Source organism: Crassostrea angulata, chromosome 6 (genome assembly GCF_025612915.1).
Source record: "Crassostrea angulata isolate pt1a10 chromosome 6, ASM2561291v2, whole genome shotgun sequence".
NCBI lineage: Eukaryota > Metazoa > Mollusca > Bivalvia > Ostreida > Ostreidae > Magallana > Magallana angulata.
Window position 1 is genome coordinate 47,956,870 of NC_069116.1, and position 21,034 is coordinate 47,977,903.

General features: G+C 32.8%; 3 protein-coding genes across 3 annotated transcripts; all 3 read left to right on the forward strand.

Annotated features, from left to right (window-relative positions):
• Positions 1-3,320: 3,320 nt before the first annotated feature.
• LOC128189392 (multiple epidermal growth factor-like domains protein 10) lies at positions 3,321-13,296 on the forward strand. The gene is made up of 5 exons (XM_052860988.1): positions 3,321-3,348; positions 6,208-6,342; positions 10,548-10,664; positions 10,822-10,956; positions 11,539-13,296. The coding sequence occupies exons 2-5, from the start codon at positions 6,270-6,272 to the stop codon at positions 11,847-11,849; spliced, it is 636 nt and encodes a 211-aa protein (XP_052716948.1). The 5' UTR covers positions 3,321-3,348; positions 6,208-6,269; the 3' UTR covers positions 11,850-13,296.
• A 3,492-nt stretch (positions 13,297-16,788) lies between these two features.
• On the forward strand, positions 16,789-19,402 carry LOC128187560 (uncharacterized). The gene is made up of 2 exons (XM_052857976.1): positions 16,789-19,096; positions 19,265-19,402. Exons 1-2 carry the CDS (start codon positions 17,786-17,788, stop codon positions 19,400-19,402), a joined length of 1,449 nt encoding a protein of 482 aa, XP_052713936.1. The 5' UTR covers positions 16,789-17,785.
• Positions 19,403-19,736: 334 nt separating this feature from the next.
• Positions 19,737-20,399, forward strand: LOC128189252 (uncharacterized). Its single transcript, XM_052860787.1, has one exon. It carries the CDS (start codon positions 19,768-19,770, stop codon positions 20,293-20,295), a length of 528 nt encoding a protein of 175 aa, XP_052716747.1. The 5' UTR covers positions 19,737-19,767; the 3' UTR covers positions 20,296-20,399.
• Positions 20,400-21,034: the final 635 nt, after the last annotated feature.

A 21,034-nucleotide genomic window follows, 5' to 3' on the forward strand; every position in this document is an offset into this window, starting at 1 on the left:
TTTTAATTATTCAAAAGCACAACATGTATGCATTTAAAAGTTTAGGTAAAATTATTTAATATATTTCTAGCCGTAATATCGTGCTGTGTGGTTATGTGGTTATTTCAAAAGCGTTTTCAGTATAATTTAAATAAATTTGATACACGAAATATACTTGCAAAATTATAGCCAGGCTACCGCGATGAAAGCCTACTGTTCACTTGATTTTCCCACTTCCTTCATCTCCGGTCATGGTTATGGCGGACTTCTCGTGGACACAACTGATTTGACATTTTTTATAAATATTCCTTATAGGTTTTTTTTTTTACATATCTATGTCTGTACTTGTTCATTTTTAGCTAATGAAATACTTCTAAAACACCTACAGTCTGTCCAAAAACGGCAACAAACAAGCTCTTAACCTCCTCATTAAATTGAGGCAAAATTGAACAGTGGCATCGGAATGACTTCTTTCCTGATTTAAGATAGAAAGTAATGAAAGAAATTGTTTATTTTATACATAATTCCTTTAAAGCTATGGGGTAAAATGATTCTCCATATCGATTATGACGTCATAATGGTATCATTTACTAGATTTTGATCCTAAGTGATAATGTATCGATACATTTAAGTTACATAGCATATCATTTAAAACCCCTGTCACACCGGAGCTGCGTCCTCACGGCGATCCCGTTGCGTCCTAAAATAATGTAAAACGCCATGGTAAACGCAGTAGAGTCTCCTACAGCGCCGTAACAACGCAACGGCATCTTTGTCCGTCGCGGTGGGATCGCCTTGAACATTTTAGAACGCCATGCGACGGCGCGCACTTTGAACATGCACAAAGTACGCGCCGTGGCTCTGCGTTCTGACAAACACGCCGTAGAAGCGTGGTAAGGTCGCCGTGACAGCGCCGTAAGATCTCCAACAACACCACGAGAGCTCCATAGATGCAGTGTAGACGCAGTGATAAGTCGATTGCGCTTGCAGGGAGACCTCACGGAGTCCTTTGGGATCTCACTGCGTCTCTATCGCACTCTCACTGCGCATCCACAGCGTTTGAACGAGTTGTTTTTCTTTTGGCTGCGTTTACACAGCGACCCAAAAGAGCTGTTGCTGCGTTCATCGTGCTCTCGTGACGTTTCTTCTGCGTTTATACCGCGCTCCCAAGGCGTTTCTAGTGTGTTGTCATCAAGACCACGAAAACTCGAACAATGGCTGTTGTACAATAGCTAGCGATATAATAATTATCAAAATGGATGTCGGTGACTATGTAAAAAGAAGCATTTGCTAATATTACAAGACCTATCAATGGACGTAGATGGAATTCATGCCATTTGGTTCTGATGTTTTCACATTTTTTCTATGTTTTCTAACAACTAATAACGGATCTTTTTTGTAGACCCGACTACTAAGAGTTTTGTCCTAGTCTTTCACAAATTGTTTAGAAGTAGTTATGTTTCATTTACAATGTACCTTTTCATAAAATCAAAACAATTTTATTTACCAAAATCATTTATTTACCAATTGTAAATTCTTGTTTGTTTCCCATACAATTGTACCAATTAATATTAACCTACCAAGAAGTAAACAACGTCTTGTGCACGCAGTCAGCGCGCAGAGCACGCCGTGGACGCGCGGTAAAAACTCCTAGCACGTCATGAGCGCTCGGCGGAGACTCAGCGAGAGCGCAGTCAATCGCCAAGTAGAACTCCGTGGAAACGCAGTTACACGCCGTGTGAGCTCCGTAAGAACGCATCGGTCGCCGTGACATCTCCACTTCAGAAAGTCAATTGACATTCACATGGACTCGTGACCTCGTCTTGTTGTCGTAGTTTATTTAGCAATATACTATTTCCTTGTTAACTTTTAGGTCTCTTATCTTTCAAAATACCTACATATCATAGCTGTTTTCCATCTCTATGTATTTTGTTTCGAAAGTTTTGAGGTGCATATTTTTGGCTGTTACTTAATATGATGTATATATTAAAAAAAACCGGTGAAATTTTATAGATTTAGGAAATAGCATTAAATAGGTTAGTTGTGTATTTTGAAAATAGCTTGGAGTCTTATTTATTGTCATTTTATTCAAATTTTGCTCACCTGAAATGAGAGTGAAAGTTAGCTTGTCTGATTTTGTCTGTCGTCCGTTGGTCAGTAAAATTTTCAACATCTTTTCCAAGACCACTGGGCCAAATTCAACCAAACTTGGCACAAAACATCCTTAGGCAAAGGGAATACAAATTTGTGAATACGTAACCATGCCATTTTGAAGGGGGAATTGATAATGAGATAGTGAAAAAAAATTGAAAATTTTTACTAAAATCTTCTTCTCAATACTAAATTAACCAGAAATGCTAATATTTATGTGGAAGCATTATCTGGTAATGTAAATTTAAAGTTATAAAAAAACATGATCTCTGTGGGTTGGATGTGGCTAGAATGAGGTAGTGGTTGATTTATACATAGGAATCTATAGCAAACAATCTTTCAAAATCTTTTTCTCAAAATCCAGTTAGAAAGGCATGACTTGTGGTAGCATTCTCGGGTAGGGTAGATTAAAATTTGTTTAAACCATGATCCCGGGGGAAGGTTAGGGTCATTATGTTTTTTAAAAATAGGAATGTATAGAAAAAAAATCTTGTCTTCTCTGAAACAAATTGGCCAGAAAAGCTGTACTCGCGTGGAAGCATTCTCAGATAGTGTAGATTCAACTTTGTACGTACATGTATTATGATCCCCAGGGTAGGCTGGGGCCGCAATGTGGGAATGGCCATTTTTAGATAAGAAATAATTCATATTCTTGTAAACTTAAATATTAAAATACATGGTTTTTCTATAATGCAAGCATCTTGACATATTTTTGATTCTCAATTGCTTAGCACCTGGACATTTTTTTACCCCCCCCCCCCCCACCAAAGACTTAAAGTTTAATGAAGGTTCATTGATATTTGCTCATTTTCATAACATGAAATATTTCATCTTTAGATTGATGTTTATTCATTTTATACCCAACAAAAACCTAGCTTTAATGAGATTTGGCAGTATGATAAAAAATAAAAAGTATTATTGACAAATGATAAATTGCAGGCCAGATTAAAATTTTTGAACGACGATTTGCGTCCATTTTCCGCACCTGCGTATGCTTTTATATATCACATTTTAGGTTTGTAAAACAATTGTTTTGTAGACAATTTATGTGTGCCGTGATGATTTTTTGTTTAAGCTGACATTCAAAATTAGTTTTAGGCTGTCCTGATGGTTTTTGTGGTACCAATTGTTCAACACAATGTCAATACCCCAATTATGGTGAGCAATACAAACACAAGTGTAGCTTATGTAACCATGTCGGATGTTTTCAACATCAAGGTATGATGTATTTTTGTAACGTTTAGTATATATAACGATAAAAAATAAAGATATTTGTAACAAAATGCACAAGTAGCTGACTCCATAAAGAGAGATATCTGAGAAACTGTGTCGTAATATTATGTGGATGACTTGAAGGAATGTTGATTTACCAAGACTGGCATATATTTTTGATAAATATATACAGCTACTTGAGATATATTGACAAACCCGCCAAAAAATAAAGATATTTGTAATAAAATGCACAAGTAGCTGACTACATAAAGAGATATATCTGAGTAATTGTGTCGTAATATTATGTGGATGACTTGAAGGAATGTTGATAATAGCATGTCTGGCATATATCTTCATTTCAAATATACAGCTACTCGAGATATATTGACAAAACCGCCAAAATATAAGGATATTTGTAACAAAATGCACAAGTAGCTGACTACATAAAGAGAGATATCTGAGTTATTGTGTCGTAATATTATGTGGATGACTTGAAGGAATGTTGATAAAAGCATGTATGGCATATATCTTCAATCTATATATTCAGCTACTTGAGATATATTGATAAAACCGCCGAAAAATAGAGATATTTGTAACAAAATGCACAAGTAGCTGACTTCATAAAGAGAGATATCTGAGTAATTGTGTCGTAATATTATGTGGATGACTTGACAGAATGTTAATATTAGCAGGTCTGGCATATATCTTCAATTTATATATACAGCTACTTGAGATATATTGACAATTGACTGTGATATAGTGCACTGTACATCTTAAGAACACAAATAGAAATCCTAGGTATGTGTTCTCACATGGACAGTAACAAGTAACTAGAAGCCAAGTTTCTTTTATCTCGTAGCCGGTTACTAGTAGCTAGGTTTTCTTACTTCTCGTAGCCAGTTACTAGTAGCCAGTTACTAGTAGCTAACTTTACCTATCTTTTGCAATATCATAATTCATATTATGTTCACGAGTCATTAAATATTTAAAGGGATGTAACTCTTACAATTACAGTGAATATAGAGTACGCACTTTTCCCTTGATAGTCATACCAAAAAGTACTGGTTAAAAATATTAAAGACACATTCTTTATCACATAACTATACGTTTACAAATTCTTCATGTTAAAAGGTGTTACATAGTACCAAATAATTACAATAAATACAATTAGTATTAAGTCTCATGAAAACATTGTAAATATAGATGTAACTATTAATGAAACTGTAAAAATAACACCATGGATTTGCATTCTTTTATGTTTTTCTGTTAAATTAATTTAAATACGTTAAATAAACAATGTGTTTTAGTACTAGTACATGTATCTTAAACACCTTGAATATAAATAGTACTCATAAGACCTAGATTTATATAAAACCTAGATCTAGACCTAGATATAGTGAAATGAAAAAAATGGTTAAAAGAAATTGATAACTTGATATCAAATTAATACCCCTGTCAAAGCACATTGTGTTTTTCCTATTAAACATAAAAAATTAAAACTAGCAAAACACGAGACAAACCTTAACCAACATATAATGTAATCGATAGTAATCAACAGTAATCATTATTATAGCATGGAGAATTAATAATCGAATGTAAGTGATATCACAATCATCGCATTTAAGAATTTACTCTTTCCATTTTTGCACAAAAGAAGTGCTACATTAAATACAGTCGCACCAAATGAAGAAAAAACAACGAGTACAATTGCACAGATTTATTAATATTATCTGTAATGGCGGCGTACACCGAGATGGTGAATGCACAGCTTGGATTGCTGAATAAATCGTTTATATTAACTTTAATTGGCCGTTTTCATTCAATTTATCTATCAAGGGATTAAGAGAAAAACATTTTCTGCTAGATATGCCCCAAAAATAATTTTCAAATGATTAAATGCAGTAAATGAAGCAAACACAAGTAGCGTTTCCGTACAAAGGCTATGTACTGAACTACGATAGCCAATGTTTTACCTCTGAAAAAATGTATCAAAATTCCATTGGAATGTATAATAAGCTTCCCCCTTAATTCTTTCAAAGAGATTTTCTAGCAAAAAAGGTGCGTATTATCGGCAAATTGCTGTACATGTTAAGCTGTTACATTGTAAGCGCAAGACTGGCCATTTAATGACTTTGTCATGAAGTATATAAGTACGTGTATATATATATATATATCTATATATATCTATATATATATATATATGTATATATATATATATATATATATATATATATATATATATATATATATATATATATATATATATATATATATATATATATATATATAAACAACACAAAACAGGTGTTATGATAATAAATAATCTTATTAAATCTCAGAAGACTTCAAAATACACAATTAATTATTTGTCATTAACTCATTATCAGCTGTCGAAGTTTGCCTTCTTTCAATACGGGTCACATATCAAAGTCAGAAGTCATGTGAAAAAACATACGAAATGGCCGTTGAATACAGGCATGTTGAAACCACGGGACCTAAAAACACTGGCCGCTTGCCGCGTTAGACAGGTGGCCGCTTCAGTTAAAGGTGATTAAAGGTGGCCGTAACAGCAGGTGCGACTGTAATGTTAATCTAATTGTAGTTGAATTCACTTAAACGCTTGTCATAGATATTCTTTATATTGTTTGTGTAGACACAGGGCCAATATTCTTTATTTACACAATACATGTAATTTTTGCTTACATATGATTGATTGTAAGGAGGTTTTAATTTTCTAGACAACAGATTTTCTCGAAGGACATTGGACATTGTAATAGAAAATTGAATGCATCTACAGAAATCTATAATATTCCTTTCTTATAACGAGTTATAAACAGATAAGGAATTATTTCAAATTTAATTTAGGTTGTCCTGTTGGTCTCCTTAGAAGCAATAGTTCGGCACCTTGTAAATATCCATATTATGGGATGCAATGCAGTCACCAGTGTAATTGTTCTGAGGAGTATTGCAACCATGTCATAGGATGTGTCCATCAACAAGGTATTATGTATAAACCTCTTCACGATAATTGCAGTATTGCTTTCTCGCAGGACAAATTAATATACTTTTTCGGAACTTTACAATGTAGATAGTTCAAAATGATGTAAATAATGTAATTGACGTTATGTTATCTTTCACTAAGATATGCCATCTTGCCTTGTAAAACATCAGTACCCCAATTACCGTGAAGAGTTTTTTATTATAATTAATTTAAAGATGATTAAAAACATGTATATATAGGTTTACTACTCCTATATGGTACAAAATGTAATAAGATAGTACAAATTAATTACAGTAGTTACATAGCGCATAGTCGTGAAAAGAAAAACCAATACGAAACGTTTTATTTACGCCTGTATGAGTTTACGAGGTCTGTCTGCAAAAAGTGCTCTTCTAGTCCCATTTTGCCCCATGTCTGTGTGGGCGTCTGTTCGTTTGTCTGTAAACTTACTATCATGACATTAAATTTCCAACTTTTTCTAATTAAAACATAACCTATCCCAGGACGTCATTAAAACAATAATGAAACCATTTGTGCGGTTTTTTTTACCTTTAAATAATATTTGCACAATCGAATCCTAATTGAGAAGTATGTTTGATTTATTCATTTTTATTTTATTTAATTTTTTACAAAAATGTCATATCCTTTTCTTTGAACCTTTTAATAACATGTTTTTGTTGGGGCTATACCTATGGCTCTCTTTGTTATACATGATAGTACAAGACAAGTACATATCATTATATCGTTTTGCGACCACATTAACGAATTATAATTTTTATGTGTAACTACTGTTGACCTTACAATAAATGAATTTTTCTTAAAATATGTGGATGTTCTTGCATTGGACTTTTTTTTTGTTTAATGCCTATAAAAACTTAGTGACAATCTGGTTAGAATTAGTGACCAGCATGCGCATTAGCATTCCATTTGTAGAGATACTAAAGTGTGTCATGGTTAATGAGGATTTGCATTGCAATGACAGGAAAATATCCTTGTGAATGCATATATAATTATCAATTTCTCTGGATAAAACAAGATTTTAGATGTAAAAAAGTGCATATATTTCGCGGGTATGTAAAAGGTTCCCTATTGAATTCACAGCAATTTGTAGAAAGTAATTTGTTTGAACTTCATACGTCACAACCAACTTTGACGGCACGGTTTGCATTCCTTTCGATCGTTCTCAGGTAATGTATTGTAACGTTAGAAGTGAATTTTATTTAACATATAAAACCACTTTTTTCCTTTCAATAAACGCTGAATCAGATGTTAATCAAGTAATACTATTTTTTAATGTTTTTAATATTGAGTATCAAAACATCAGCAGTTTTAAATCTTTGTATAAGGGGAATGACTAATAAAGTAATAAAGATTTTTAAAAAATTCGCTCGGTTAAAGTATGTTCTCAAAAATTAAAACAGTACTGTATTATTTTAGCTTTCGACAACCTTAACATAGCTGAGTCCCTCGATTTGAATAAGAATCTAGGAAATCTCAATGGGCATTATCTGTAATGTAATTTTATTCTTATCGTTGTTGTTATGTTGTTACGTAAACAGTCTTAGACACCTGCGAAACATATTAAAAGAGAATTTTAAAATTAAAAAGCTTAGATGACAATGATTTATTTCAATGTTTCATTTAATTAAGACTGTCTACCTGGATTCCACGGTGTAAATTGTATTTAACATTGCATATATCTAAATTAGGTATATTATGTCAGCAATTTTGTAATTGCTCCGAAAGCTTCATTTGCGACCACATTGAAGGATATGTGAAACATCAACAAGGTTGTAATTTTTACATTTTAACCCATTTTTTAAAAAAATTACCTGCAAATCAATTTACAATTAAGAACCTTAGAATAGACTCATGTTAACATATGGGATGTATGTCAGGTAACATTAAAAAATCAAATCAAATCTGAAGTACTGAGGGGAGTTGATTTTATCGATATCATTTATTTTAAAATCAACTTATCTTGCATGTCAATAAGTTTCTAGTCTGTATTTGAATTACGCACTTTTTTATTATATGAAATTTTAGACTCTTCCGACAAGAATTTCGAGAAACTCCATATGAATCATGTTGTGTAATATTTAAAGATAGATTTCAAACTATGTATTAGTAATCGAAACAATTCTAAAAATCGTATGGATCCAATCATTATTGATGTCGAATTCTAGTCTCGTTCAACTAGATGCTCGGCTGTCTCCGTTAAGCTCCGACAAGCAAGAGAGCTTCTCTGCTTGTCGGAAATTTACGGAGACAGCCGAGCGTCTGGTTGAACGAGACTTTATTACACTCTGGCGTAGGAACACATGAGACTACAAAAAATATCTAAATTGTTCGTATTATTACAAAAAATATCCAAATTGTTCGTATTATATCAAATCTGACTACTTTCAAAGTGATTATAGATAAATTTCCTTGAAAAACAATGCTTCAGCATACGTTACATCGAATTTTTCTATTATTTTCAAGATTTAAGTCTTGTCAGCGGCGATAATTTGTGCTTCGGTCCAAACACTGTTTCACTTTCGGTTTGTCAGAGTAACTGCATAGGAGAGTTGATTAAAATCAACTTCCAAAAATAGATATGAATTCATCGAATCACAAAGGTTATTTATGACTTTACATACGATGCTTACATGATAACCCTTTTTCATAATAAAGCATAATAAAGGCATCAATTTAAAGGAACATAGACGACACGATTTGAGATCAAAACTTTCAAATTTTATTTTTCCATTTTGAAGAATCTATATATAGCTTGAATGGTATATATGAGTATTTGTAATATATTGTCAAAGTTTCGAAGAAAAAAAAAGTTACTATCAATATAAAGAGTTTGAAATTCTTTGTTACGTAAACAGTCTGATTAAAGCAATCCTTCTTCTCCTTTCACTCGCCAATGTCTACGAAGTACCGATAGGAGGTCATCTCCACATGCATTTAAGTTCTGGACAATCAGGAAAGGGTTTATACTGCTTTCAACAATATATTAGAACTGACAATTGAAAAGAAAAAAAAACAATTTATGCTTGTTTTCTATGACGTCCAGTATTAAATAGATTTTACATAAAAGAATAAAAGTATTTATGTGATTGGTTTGGATATTTAGATTGTATGCAAATGTAAACTCGTGTGAAGATGACTCTCAGACTCTGACGATTGTAAACTGACATTAGAGATAGGGCCAAGTGCCATGGAGTAGTAAGCATTCTCTGCAGACCCTTCGTGTACTCTTTGTCGTAATCGGGGTAACGGAAAAATCCGTAAACAATTAGGCGCTTGATTATGGTTTAGTAATAAGTATTCTATAAGTCAGTCAGCATGCGACCCAGTAGAATATTTGCTTACAATGTCGTTGTATCGTGTAGGGAGTGTAAGGAGAAGAGGATAGTTTAAATTCTGCATGTAAACGAAGCTCGAGTCTTGTTATTGTTTATATGTGTGATATTGGTATGAATTCTATCAAGTGTTGCTTTTTTATTGATATTTTTTTTATATTGAATCTTTTAATCTTGTTTGACACGAGTCGATTTGTCAAAGAACGGATAATTTCTGGGTTTTTTTTGGTAAAAAATATCAGACTCGAGCTTTGTATATATATCAATGCTATCTTACACTTATACATCTCGCTTTTAGCTTGACTTCTAACATTTGATTTTGTCAATCATTCAAAATGTACGAGTAAACAAAAGGACTTTAACGGAAGAAATGTTAAAATTAAAATCTCCGAAATGTTTTCCGCGTTTACAGTATATCTTTATTACCTTAAACTACCATACCACTGTATTGATACAATTTTGTTTTGACCTCATTCAGGAAATTATGAACAATGAGTAACTTGTATCAAAAAGATGTTTTTCAAAAGTTCTATTGTCTTCAAAAAGTAGTTGCGTTTAATAAATATGCGACAAGTTAACACGTCTTTAGGTTGTGTTAGTTTAAGTATGATAATTTAAGCTTTTTTAGTGTCAGTGAAGTTTAAATAAGTATCCAGTTGGCGCATATTTTCGGATATAGATACTTGGAAATAATATAATTGCTTGCCTCTACAAAAATAGGCAAATGCTATTCATTAAGGTAAGTCATCGACGTTAATCATGGTTAATATTTTAAAAATAAATATATACAATGTATTCTAAGTCCTTCATGTCAAATGATGACTGATATTAGTTTCTGTGCTTGATTTGAGGCTGTCCTGCTGGATTCTATGGGAGAAAATGTGCAGCCTGCAGATATCCAAACTATGGTGAACGATGTCAGCAAAGGTGCAACTGCCCTAAAGAATTTTGCGATCACATCGAAGGATGTACGAAGTATCAATATCAATAGTGCTATTTTATAACAATACGTATACTAGTACTGCCTACAAACTGATATATTTGTGAGAAGAATTATTAAAGTTTTAATCTACAATTTGTGCAAAGATATATATTACCAATTTTCTATGAAAACTTTATTTTCAGGCTGTCCTGATGGTTTTTGTGGTAGCAATTGTTCAACCCCTTGTATATATCCTTATTACGGTGAGCAGTGCAAGTACCAGTGTAACTGTACTGAGGAGTTATGCGATCATATTACAGGATGTACAGGACATCATGGTACAGAATGTTTTAGTCATATTCTACATAATGCTGTTAGTGATTATCTTAAATGTATTTGTGGATTTGGGAGGTGTTGTGTTAATGACCTAATTCAAATAAAAGGAAATAAGCGTATTCACAAGAATATCCTTGACCAAATAAGTTCTGGGGGCAGGAAGGAGGAATTGAATTTTTTCCTGGATTTTTTTCCTTTTTTTCTAATAAAGAAAGGATACGATATAATAACCAAATATTATAATTGCTGTTAGAATTTCTATTCCTCATACCTAAACTCTAGGCAAAGTGAATTGTTTTCTTACATTTCAATCACCATTTTCATAGAAATGAAACAGTATGCCTACAAAGAGAGCTAGTTATCAAAAAAGTGATTTATCACAGTTTTTGCCTCTAATCAAAAAGATTACATGTATACTAACATTTCCAATACATACCAGTGAAAAGCTTTTGTGAATTCTGATTAGATTGTTCTGTTCTTTGTGCGTATTGCATTAAATTTTAAGATTCATCTGTTTAAGTACATATCTATGTAAAATTTCTTATATCAAGATCTCTCTAAATATGTGGGTATTTTATTCACAGAATTGTTCACGGTGCCGGGAGATTTAGATGAAAATGTTAACATAACTAAGAAAACAATCATGGAGAAACATAAAACAGAGTTTGTGATCGGGATCTGCATCTCAGTTGTATTCGTTGTCGTCTGTGTTTCTATCATAATTAAACTTCGCAGAACAAAGAAAAGGAAAGAAGGTACACCTCAAACTTTATCATCATATATGGAGTGTCCAACGCACAACATGGGGTCTGGTCATAGTTATGAAAGTTTGTTTGTCAACAGAAGAAACAATCCAGATGCATACGAAAATACCCGCTACAGTAACTCCTTCTAATTCACCATGTACAAATCGATTAATTTTAAATACAACTCTTGTTTACTTTTAAACTCTTTAGTACTGCAAAAGAGGTTATTTATCTTATTTTTGGGAGTGAAATTAAACTATAAGCAGGAAGGTAAAACAGTGTTTGGACCTAAGCTCAAATCATCATCGATGAAAGAACTTGGTTTTATCTTGAAGATAAACACTAAATTCGATGTAGATGTAATGTACAGTAGCATTATTTTTCAAGGAAACTTATAAATACCTTGTGAACAATCAGCTTTCAAATGATACGAACGATTTAGATATTTTTTGCAGTTGTATGTATTCCTAGGCCATAGTTCTATGAGACTTGTTCACTGTCAGTGATTACCAAAGCGCAATTTCTACAGCGGTTGTGTTTGGAATTAAGGGCAGACTATCCAATCTAAAGAAAGAACCAGTACTGATGCAGACAAGTCCTATTGTTTTTGTATTTTTTTTTGATAAAAAAATTTCTTTGATGCAATTTTCTAGAAGTTGTTCGATTACTGATTTAACGTTGAGTTTCATGGAGTTAATTATATTTATTAATTTTAAACAACATCATTCATATGAGGTTTTTCGTCTTCTGCTTGGAATTCTTGTCTGAAAAGCACGAGAATTCATAAAAGATTAAAAAATTTCGTAATTATTGAAATACAGCAAAGATGCCATGCAAAATTACAATCGTTGATTTTGAAATGAATAATAATAAATAAATCAACTCCCGTCATTACTATAGTACTTTAATTCACTAATGTCAGATAATAATGCCGTTGCCAAGCCTTCATTTTGCTATCTTTCTAGTTGCATTTTGTAACATTCTAAAAACTAATTACAAAAGCAATACTGTATTATTCAAAGATATGACATTCTGATGCATTTCCTGGATTTTTGGTCTTTTTATTGTCATTTGTTTAAGTCGGCTCTTTTCGAGGAAATTAAACATATGTTTATAAATACTAGGATAACATGCATTGATTTGACTTATTTTAATCAATTTATTAATTAATATTTTAATTTTGATATAGTTTTATAAAAAAAACGTGGAAATGAATCAATCTTTAATTTTAAAATAATTATAATATGTGAATTTAGAATTTACAGTACCGATCAGACCCAACCTAACAGAAAGTAAACAACAACTAACCCTGGGTTTACTAGAGTGGACCCAGGGTAAACCCAGAGTAAACCCAGAGTGGACACAGAGAGTAAACCCAGTTATAAGTATACCCCTTAAAAACAGACGCTTACTGTGTATTCGGAATATAGAAGGGGCAGAAATTACAGGCAGTAGGATGGTAAGATAAAAGACGGGTCTGCTTCACACTTCAGTGCGTACTGTTGACCTTAAATGCAATATCCAAGTAAACCCAAAGTAAACCCCGAGTAAACCCAAAGTAAACCCGAGTGGACCCAAATTTTCAAAAAGTAAACCCGGGGTTCAGTTGGGGTATACTCTGGTTTTAGGTTGGGTTTGATCGGTACTGTAATTATATCTTTATTATAACGTTTGCTTTTTACATGATCATTACGCGTGACAGAAATTGTTTAATTACTTGGAAAAACTTATTTCTTTGTTTCATATTGTTTGAAACATTTCAACAAAGAATAGAAAAAGTAGAACTTGCTTGCCCATCAAATCTATTGTTTATTTTCTAGACACCGTGCGATAAGTTACAGTGTAGATATTTGCCTATATATGCCTTTTTTATTTGTTTTTCATTAAAAAAGCTTGATGAAATTCCAAAATTACATCTATTTCCTCTTTTAAACAATTTGCAAATAATGCCGATGAATAGGAAAAATTATATAATGCATATTTTTATTTTGAAAATGTAAAGAATTGTCGAAATGACCAAATATTGTTTTGTTTTTTTTTTTCTTACCAAAATATTACTTAATATGAAATTGCTTTAACAATATTTCTACAGGTAATCCGGTATACATTCATTACTTTCAATGTGATGTGTGATGAAAAACAACTTGGTCATCTTGATATATTCATTCAAAATTACTCGCAAGGATATATCATTATTTATTGTACACTTTGTGAAATACAGTCTACGTTTATACTTTTGAGCATTTGTACCTGTCTTCTATTGATAATTAATTTTCTTTTCTGGTATATATTATTCTTCTATCCATTACAGATATATACCTTTGAAGCAAATGATGTATGGATTGTTTGTTTTGCTTAAAAGTGTGCATCATTTGACCTGTATTTAATAACATGTTCTATATATTTTCGCGCCTGTCAAATTTCCATGAATATATACATCATAATTTGATATAATATTAATTTTTGTTATAGTTTTAATAAAGCTAGAAAAAAATATTTATCAAGAATTTTATTTTCCTTATTAAAAGGAGGCAATGCAGTTGATAAGAAAAAAATGTCTTAAATGATGAATATTTAAAAATGCCAATTTAATTTATAGAGTACTTACTTTCTGTCAACACCGTGCACCCCCAAAAAGTGTCTCCAATGGACCATTTACTGCTTAAATAACCCTGAAATTGAATAATGTGACATAATTAGCAAACTATTGTGCTAAAGATAACATGAAAATAACAAATTAGTTAATATTGTTCATACTAATGGCAGTTTCAATTTCATTATTATTAGAACAGGCATACATGTAATCAAATGTTTATTCTTTAAAATGTGTGGAAATTCAGTTTAACACTTTAATTTTGCTATATAAACATACATATACGTGTAATCTTCTTAAAAGAAGGCTAATGGAATAACACATGCACACTTTAGTTTACATAAACAACAATACAATCTTGTCTATATTCAATCCAGCTCCTCACGGTTATCTTTGTAGTGCTTGCACAGTGTTTGGAATTTCCATTGTTCGTTAATTACCGAAATACAATATCTTGTAGAACCTCATAAAGGGATGGCGATTGCATGATTTGGGAATATGTTAATTAAAGTTCAAAGGCGCTGGGATTGTAACCTTTAAAGATGTTGGTAAAGGTACAGAAACAATGATATAAACATGTAATTCATACAAAAATCTTGGTGAATATTTGCCTAAACTTCCTCTTTATTAAAAAATGTAATACATGTATAAGGAATTATTTGTAGCACATATTTTGACAATATTAAATTTATCTTTTTTTTATCAAAGAAATTCAAACATTTAAAGGTGCAAAATGGTCACTATTATATTGAATTTGGTTAATTCTACTTCCATTGTTATCTAGCAATACACATCTAACCATTGTAAAATGGTTTAATATCCCTTCATCATACATTGAATAGCTTAATAACTGTCCTCGGTCACTCCTGACAATCATCAAATAAATGTTCTTTTGGACAAAAATCTAATTACATGAAAAAAAATGACAATAACAAACCGTGAACCATCTCAAAAATCCATGACACGAAATACAAATTCAAAGCAGAGCAACACGGACCTCCAAATAGATAGAGGTAGGATCAGATGCCTAGGAGGAGTGAGCATCCTCTGCTGACCGGTCACACCCGCCGTGTGCTCTTTGTCGTAATCGGGGAAAAAATCAGAAAAATCCGTAGGTGATTATTTATGGTCTAACAATTACATGTAGCATGAAAAACGCCAGTCAGCATGCGACCCAGTGGAAGATGGTCCACAATATCCCTCATTTGGCCTAGTAAATTTAAAAAAATTACACAAAGATTTAGAACATTTTTAAGGGAATATTTTCCATCTATATCAGAGTCCAAATCAAAATATGCACTAGTTTTCTTTCACCGGATGTTTGCAAATGAACACTAATTGCCCAAACCCTACCCGGTTCACCATTTTCCGGGAAAATCGTAAAGTTTTACTCAATTCAGTCGTAAAATTTACCAAGAGCGCATTCATTACGGCTCAATTTTATTACAGAAAATAAAGATATAGCATCAATTGAATAAATTACATTCAAAATATTGAGCCGTAAACAATGTGCTCATATCGGGAAAAAATAATTACAACATTCGCGGCAACATCAAAGTTGTCGTCTGGAAGCTGCTATAGCTGTCAAGATCAAAAGAATAGCGTTATGTAACGAATACACGAAAGAAAGCAAACCTTTTTACTGGATTCATAATAGTTGAAGGTGAGGGGTTTTTTTTATTATTATTCTATCGATCATTTGTTCTATAATTGAAATTTTTATTTAATATATTCTGTAACCTTTAATAAATATAATTAAACAAACTTGAGAGGAGAAAAGTCAAGTCACCCTGTTCACAATTTGAGCACTCAGGGAGTCATGTCGGTTTTCTTCCTGGCTTATTTACTTTTATGTTAATATCGGTCATAGAGTGTATACATGTATATAGTAGGCATGTATAATTTCATAACAGACAGTTTATTTTCTGTGCTTCGTACAAGTTCATAACGTCCATCTACTCTCATACCCATGTACATATACACCAACACGCTCTGATTTAGCAGAGTAGCATTACCTATATACTATTTAATTCCTCATCAGTTTTCAATTCGTCGGTTTAAATTACTTATCAAACATTCTATATACGAGACAAATCCCATTTAACGTAGAAAAAAATGTATATGAACTTTTCATATAGACCAATCCACACTTTACAAAAGTTATGTCCCTTGGCCGCCATCTTTGGGGAAAAACCGATATATTTCTCACAGTAGCCTTTGTAGTGTAGAGGGTTGTAACTTCGTCATTTGACTTTAGAAATCGGTTTTCTCTGTGAATTTTGATTGCCCCAAGTTAGGGCAACCCACACATTGAAGGAATAAATCAAATTCCAATAGATTATTTCACAGGACGCCCACACATTTGGTTGCATAAAGAAGGGAAAAGTTGTTTTTTCCCTTTTGACCTTTGGGTTGACCCCGCAAAGGGGAACAATTTTTGCAAAGTGTGGATTGGACTATTGAAAAGAAAAAAAGTTTCTTTCACTTTTTATTCTTGTAAATGACATTAAAACTCATAAAAAAGGACGAGAAAAAAATTTCATATGACTACTTCAGATAAAGAACACAAAGAGATAAATGTTGTTTATTAATTTTAATCATACCTTGTTTTTTATGTGATATATACGTTTGTTGTTTATTTTTTTATTTCAATAAAGGGCAATAACTCGAATTGGCCTACAGGTGCGGATCCAAAATTTTAACTTTATTAAAAAACCCCAATGAAAATGAATTTCTTTATACTACACTGTACAATTACCTTTATTCAATATTGTGGAAATGAACTTGACAACAGGAAATGTTTATCAATTAAAAAAAGAAAATGAACAGCATATCAAAATATCAGCATATTGTAACACCCCCCCCCCCCCAATTTTTTTTTATGCGTTATTGTTAAGCTACATGAAATTTGCAAATAAATAAATGATTTGCAGCATATTCTTGTATACATTTTAAAGTCTGTCTCATGTTACAGTTTCCAGCCATTTTTAATGAATTTTAAAGATAGTACTGGTACAAATACCTGACAAATTGAAACAAGGGGAAAATTATAATTTTGTCATTCATAATTTGATTCCTCACAATTTTTACCTGGAAAAATTAACATGACAGAAACAAATTAATAATGGAAAATGTTTAAATCTTTCTCCATCCCGAAGTATTTGGGACACCTTGCACACTTTTTCAACTTACTGATCTGGGTACTCATTTTGTTTGCAATTATGCAAAATCCCCGTAGACTTTCTTATTTTGGTTGTTTATTAAAACTCTAAACAGAAGAAGGGCATTTAAGAACAGAAAATCTGGACCCTTTTCATTTCAGTAAATGGCCCAATTGGTAATTCGATAAAAAAGGTATTACAATTGATTGATAATCAAAATATTAAGAAAAAAAATGGTGGAAGCAGAAACTTTAGACAGAGTATAAAACATAACTGTGTGTTTTTATATTTTCCCTTAACATTGTATTTTATTAAAATAAATATTTCAGAAATGCCAGGTTCTGGTCAGAAACACTATGGCTGTTTCAACTGTCCTAATAGAGTAAGACAGAAGGATAGGCACATTATATCATCTAGAAATAGAGCTTTTATTGCCAAATTAACAGGAAGGACTCCATCAAACAGTGACTTTCTCTGTAACAAATGCAGATGTATGTGCCAGCATCACATCAAAAGGAAAACCAGTATGCCAAGCAGGGTACAGCAGGTTCCAGCACAATCCACTGAAGTTCCTCCATTCAGTCCTCCATCCATTCCTCTCCCATTTCCTAGCACATCTAGAGGACATGCTTCATGCTGCATGTGCAAGCGCCAAGGTCCAAAGCTGGTTGTAGTTCCAGTAGGTGTAAGACATCACATCTTCATCACTAAAGAGGTCATCATCCCTGCTGGAGCTCGCTGCTGTCCAAACCACCTACAACAGAACATAGACGATCTCAATCCTTTATCTGATTCTACTTTGTTTAATAAAACAGGAATCACAAAACTAGTTAAGTTTTTGCGGAATGAGGTTTTAAAGAAGGAGAGGACGAGATTAGACTTTGATAGCCGCGGGAATCTTGCTTCAACAGATTACCAAAGTCTGCTTGGAATTCCAAAAACAGCCTTTGAGGACTTACTGAAATATGTTGAGGGGAAAGTGAAGGTCACTCCAGTAAGAACAGTGCGGACAACCTTGGCCATATTTTTAATGAAATTAAGAGGAGGGGAGTCAAATCGAATTCTGTCCACTCTATTCAATATATCCAAATCCAGTGTACATAGAGGTGTGAAATCAATACGGACAGTACTGATGAATGGTGGATTTGTAGCAGAAAATCTGGGATTTGGACATGTTACCAGGGAACAGATAATTCAGGAGCACACAAGACCTCTGGCCCAGATGATTCTTGGTGATACAGTTTCCCAGCCAGCAATACTTGTCCTTGATGGTACTTATATATATATACAAAAAAGTGGCAATTTCAAGTTTCAACGACAGTCATTCAGTCTTCACAAAGGACGGCCACTAGTGAAGCCAATGATTATTGTATCCACAACAGGTTACTTTGTGTCAGTGCTGGGTCCTTATATTGCTAGAAACAATGATGCTACAATCCTTAACCACATAATGCACAGCAACCTTGAGGACATTCGGAGCTGGGTACAGGAGCAGGACATATTTGTGGTTGATCGTGGATTTAGGGATTCCTTGGACTGTCTGGAGCAGATGGGGATTAATGCCAAAATGCCATCATTCCTTAACAAAGGAGATAAGCAGATGTCGACAGAAAATGCAAACACCAGTCGATTAGTGACAAAGGTATGGAATATAATTAGTATCAATATATCTTTCAATATAAGATATATTTGTAAAATAAATTAATGCATGTAAAGAACATACTAACCTAAATAGTACCATTTATGTTTGAGAAATGAAAGAAAAACCTATTAATAATTATGACTATATGTTCCATATTATGTTTCACAGATACGTTGGGTTGTTGAGTCTGCCAACGCTAGGATCAAGCAATGGCGTTACCTAAGACACATCCTACCTTCCAGTCAAATTCCCTACATTGGTGACTTTGTCAGGATTGTGTGTGCCATTTGCAATAGGCAAGTTTAAATTACCAAATATTATAAATATATAAAGATGAATATATAAAAATCTACTTGGTCTTTTATTTATGAAATCAAAACTCAAACTTGCTAGATTTTAAATTTTTAATAAATGTTTTAAAAAATTGAGTATTAATTGTACATGTATTTCTATTATTTTGCTATGAATATGTAGTACAGTTATATATCAAATAGATAAGGGATTTTTCTTCTTATAACTTTTAAGCCTTGTATTTTTTTAAATACAGTTTAGTTAAAAAATACACACATGATAAACTCATTACTCACTTCAATTTTACTTTAATTCAGATACCTAAAACCCCTTGCTACGGTAGTGGAGACACTGAAGAAGACCAGGCCCTTGGTGCAAAAATGATTTTTCTCTCCAAGCAAGTAAATACCCTTCAGCACCATATAGAAGAAAACCATCTAGACAGACGATCGGTATGCTGGAAGGAGGCTGATGACTTAATGGACTTTCCAAACATGGATGAGGAACAACTTAGAGCCATCACATGCGGTGTATACCAACTGCGTCTATCACCATCCTACGCCCAAGAACATATAGAGGGAGACTGCAGCATCCAGGTCCACAGAGAGGAGCCAGGCCTTCTTCGTGTAAAACTTCAGAGTCGTCATGTGTCATCAAGATCCTACCTATTGTGGATACAGTATGGTGAGGGTGAAGTCAAGGCTTGGTACTGCAAGTGCAGGGCTGGTGCTCGTGTTGTGGATATGTGTTCCCATGTTGCTGCCATCCTTTGGTATCTGGGACATGCTCGCCATCAAAGAAATGAGAAACTGGGAGTGCGAGACTGGGGGGAGTTTGTTGATGATGCCACACTGGTGGATGACTCTGACAGCTCCAGTGAAAGTGATGAAAGTGGACCAGAGGAGTAGATGTGTGACAAGTATGTCCAGTTTAAGTTGTACATTTACCTGTACTGTTCTGTTTTTTCATTGTATGTTGACTTTGAGAAACTAATGTTTTGTTTAATTGTTCAATCTGTTCAATCTGTACAAGAGAGAGAGAGAGAGAGAGAGAGAGAGAGAGAGAGAGAGAGAGCATGCATATATCTTATTGATGAGAGAGAGAAAGAGAGCATATATCTTATTGATGAGAGAGAGAGAGAGAGAAAATGAATGAGCATATAGGCTACATGTATTTTATTGATGAGAGAGAGAGAGAGTTATCACTTATATCATGCATAAACAATTGATATGTAAATGATTCAATGTATAATTTCTGCAGCAATTTAATGTTTTAATACTCAAATACTTTGTATATATAATTGTAATAACTGTAATGTCAGAAAAAATGCATGTTAATACATATCCTGTTACTCCTGTAATTAATTTTCATTAGCTAATCAACCATGATCTACTGGCATTTAATTTATTCATCTTTCCTGGCAAATATTATTTATATCAATTGAATACAAATCATTGTTGTTATTTTTATTTCTGGGTTATGGATAATATAATGATTAAGAACTCAGCATATGTTTTGTTTTATTTATCGACACCGACTGACTTGATCATGCATTAAGCTCATAAAAATAACCTTCTATAAGCTATAAGCTTCATAAAAAGTAGACAAATTAAATTAAGAAAATATTGATCTTAAAATACTTACACT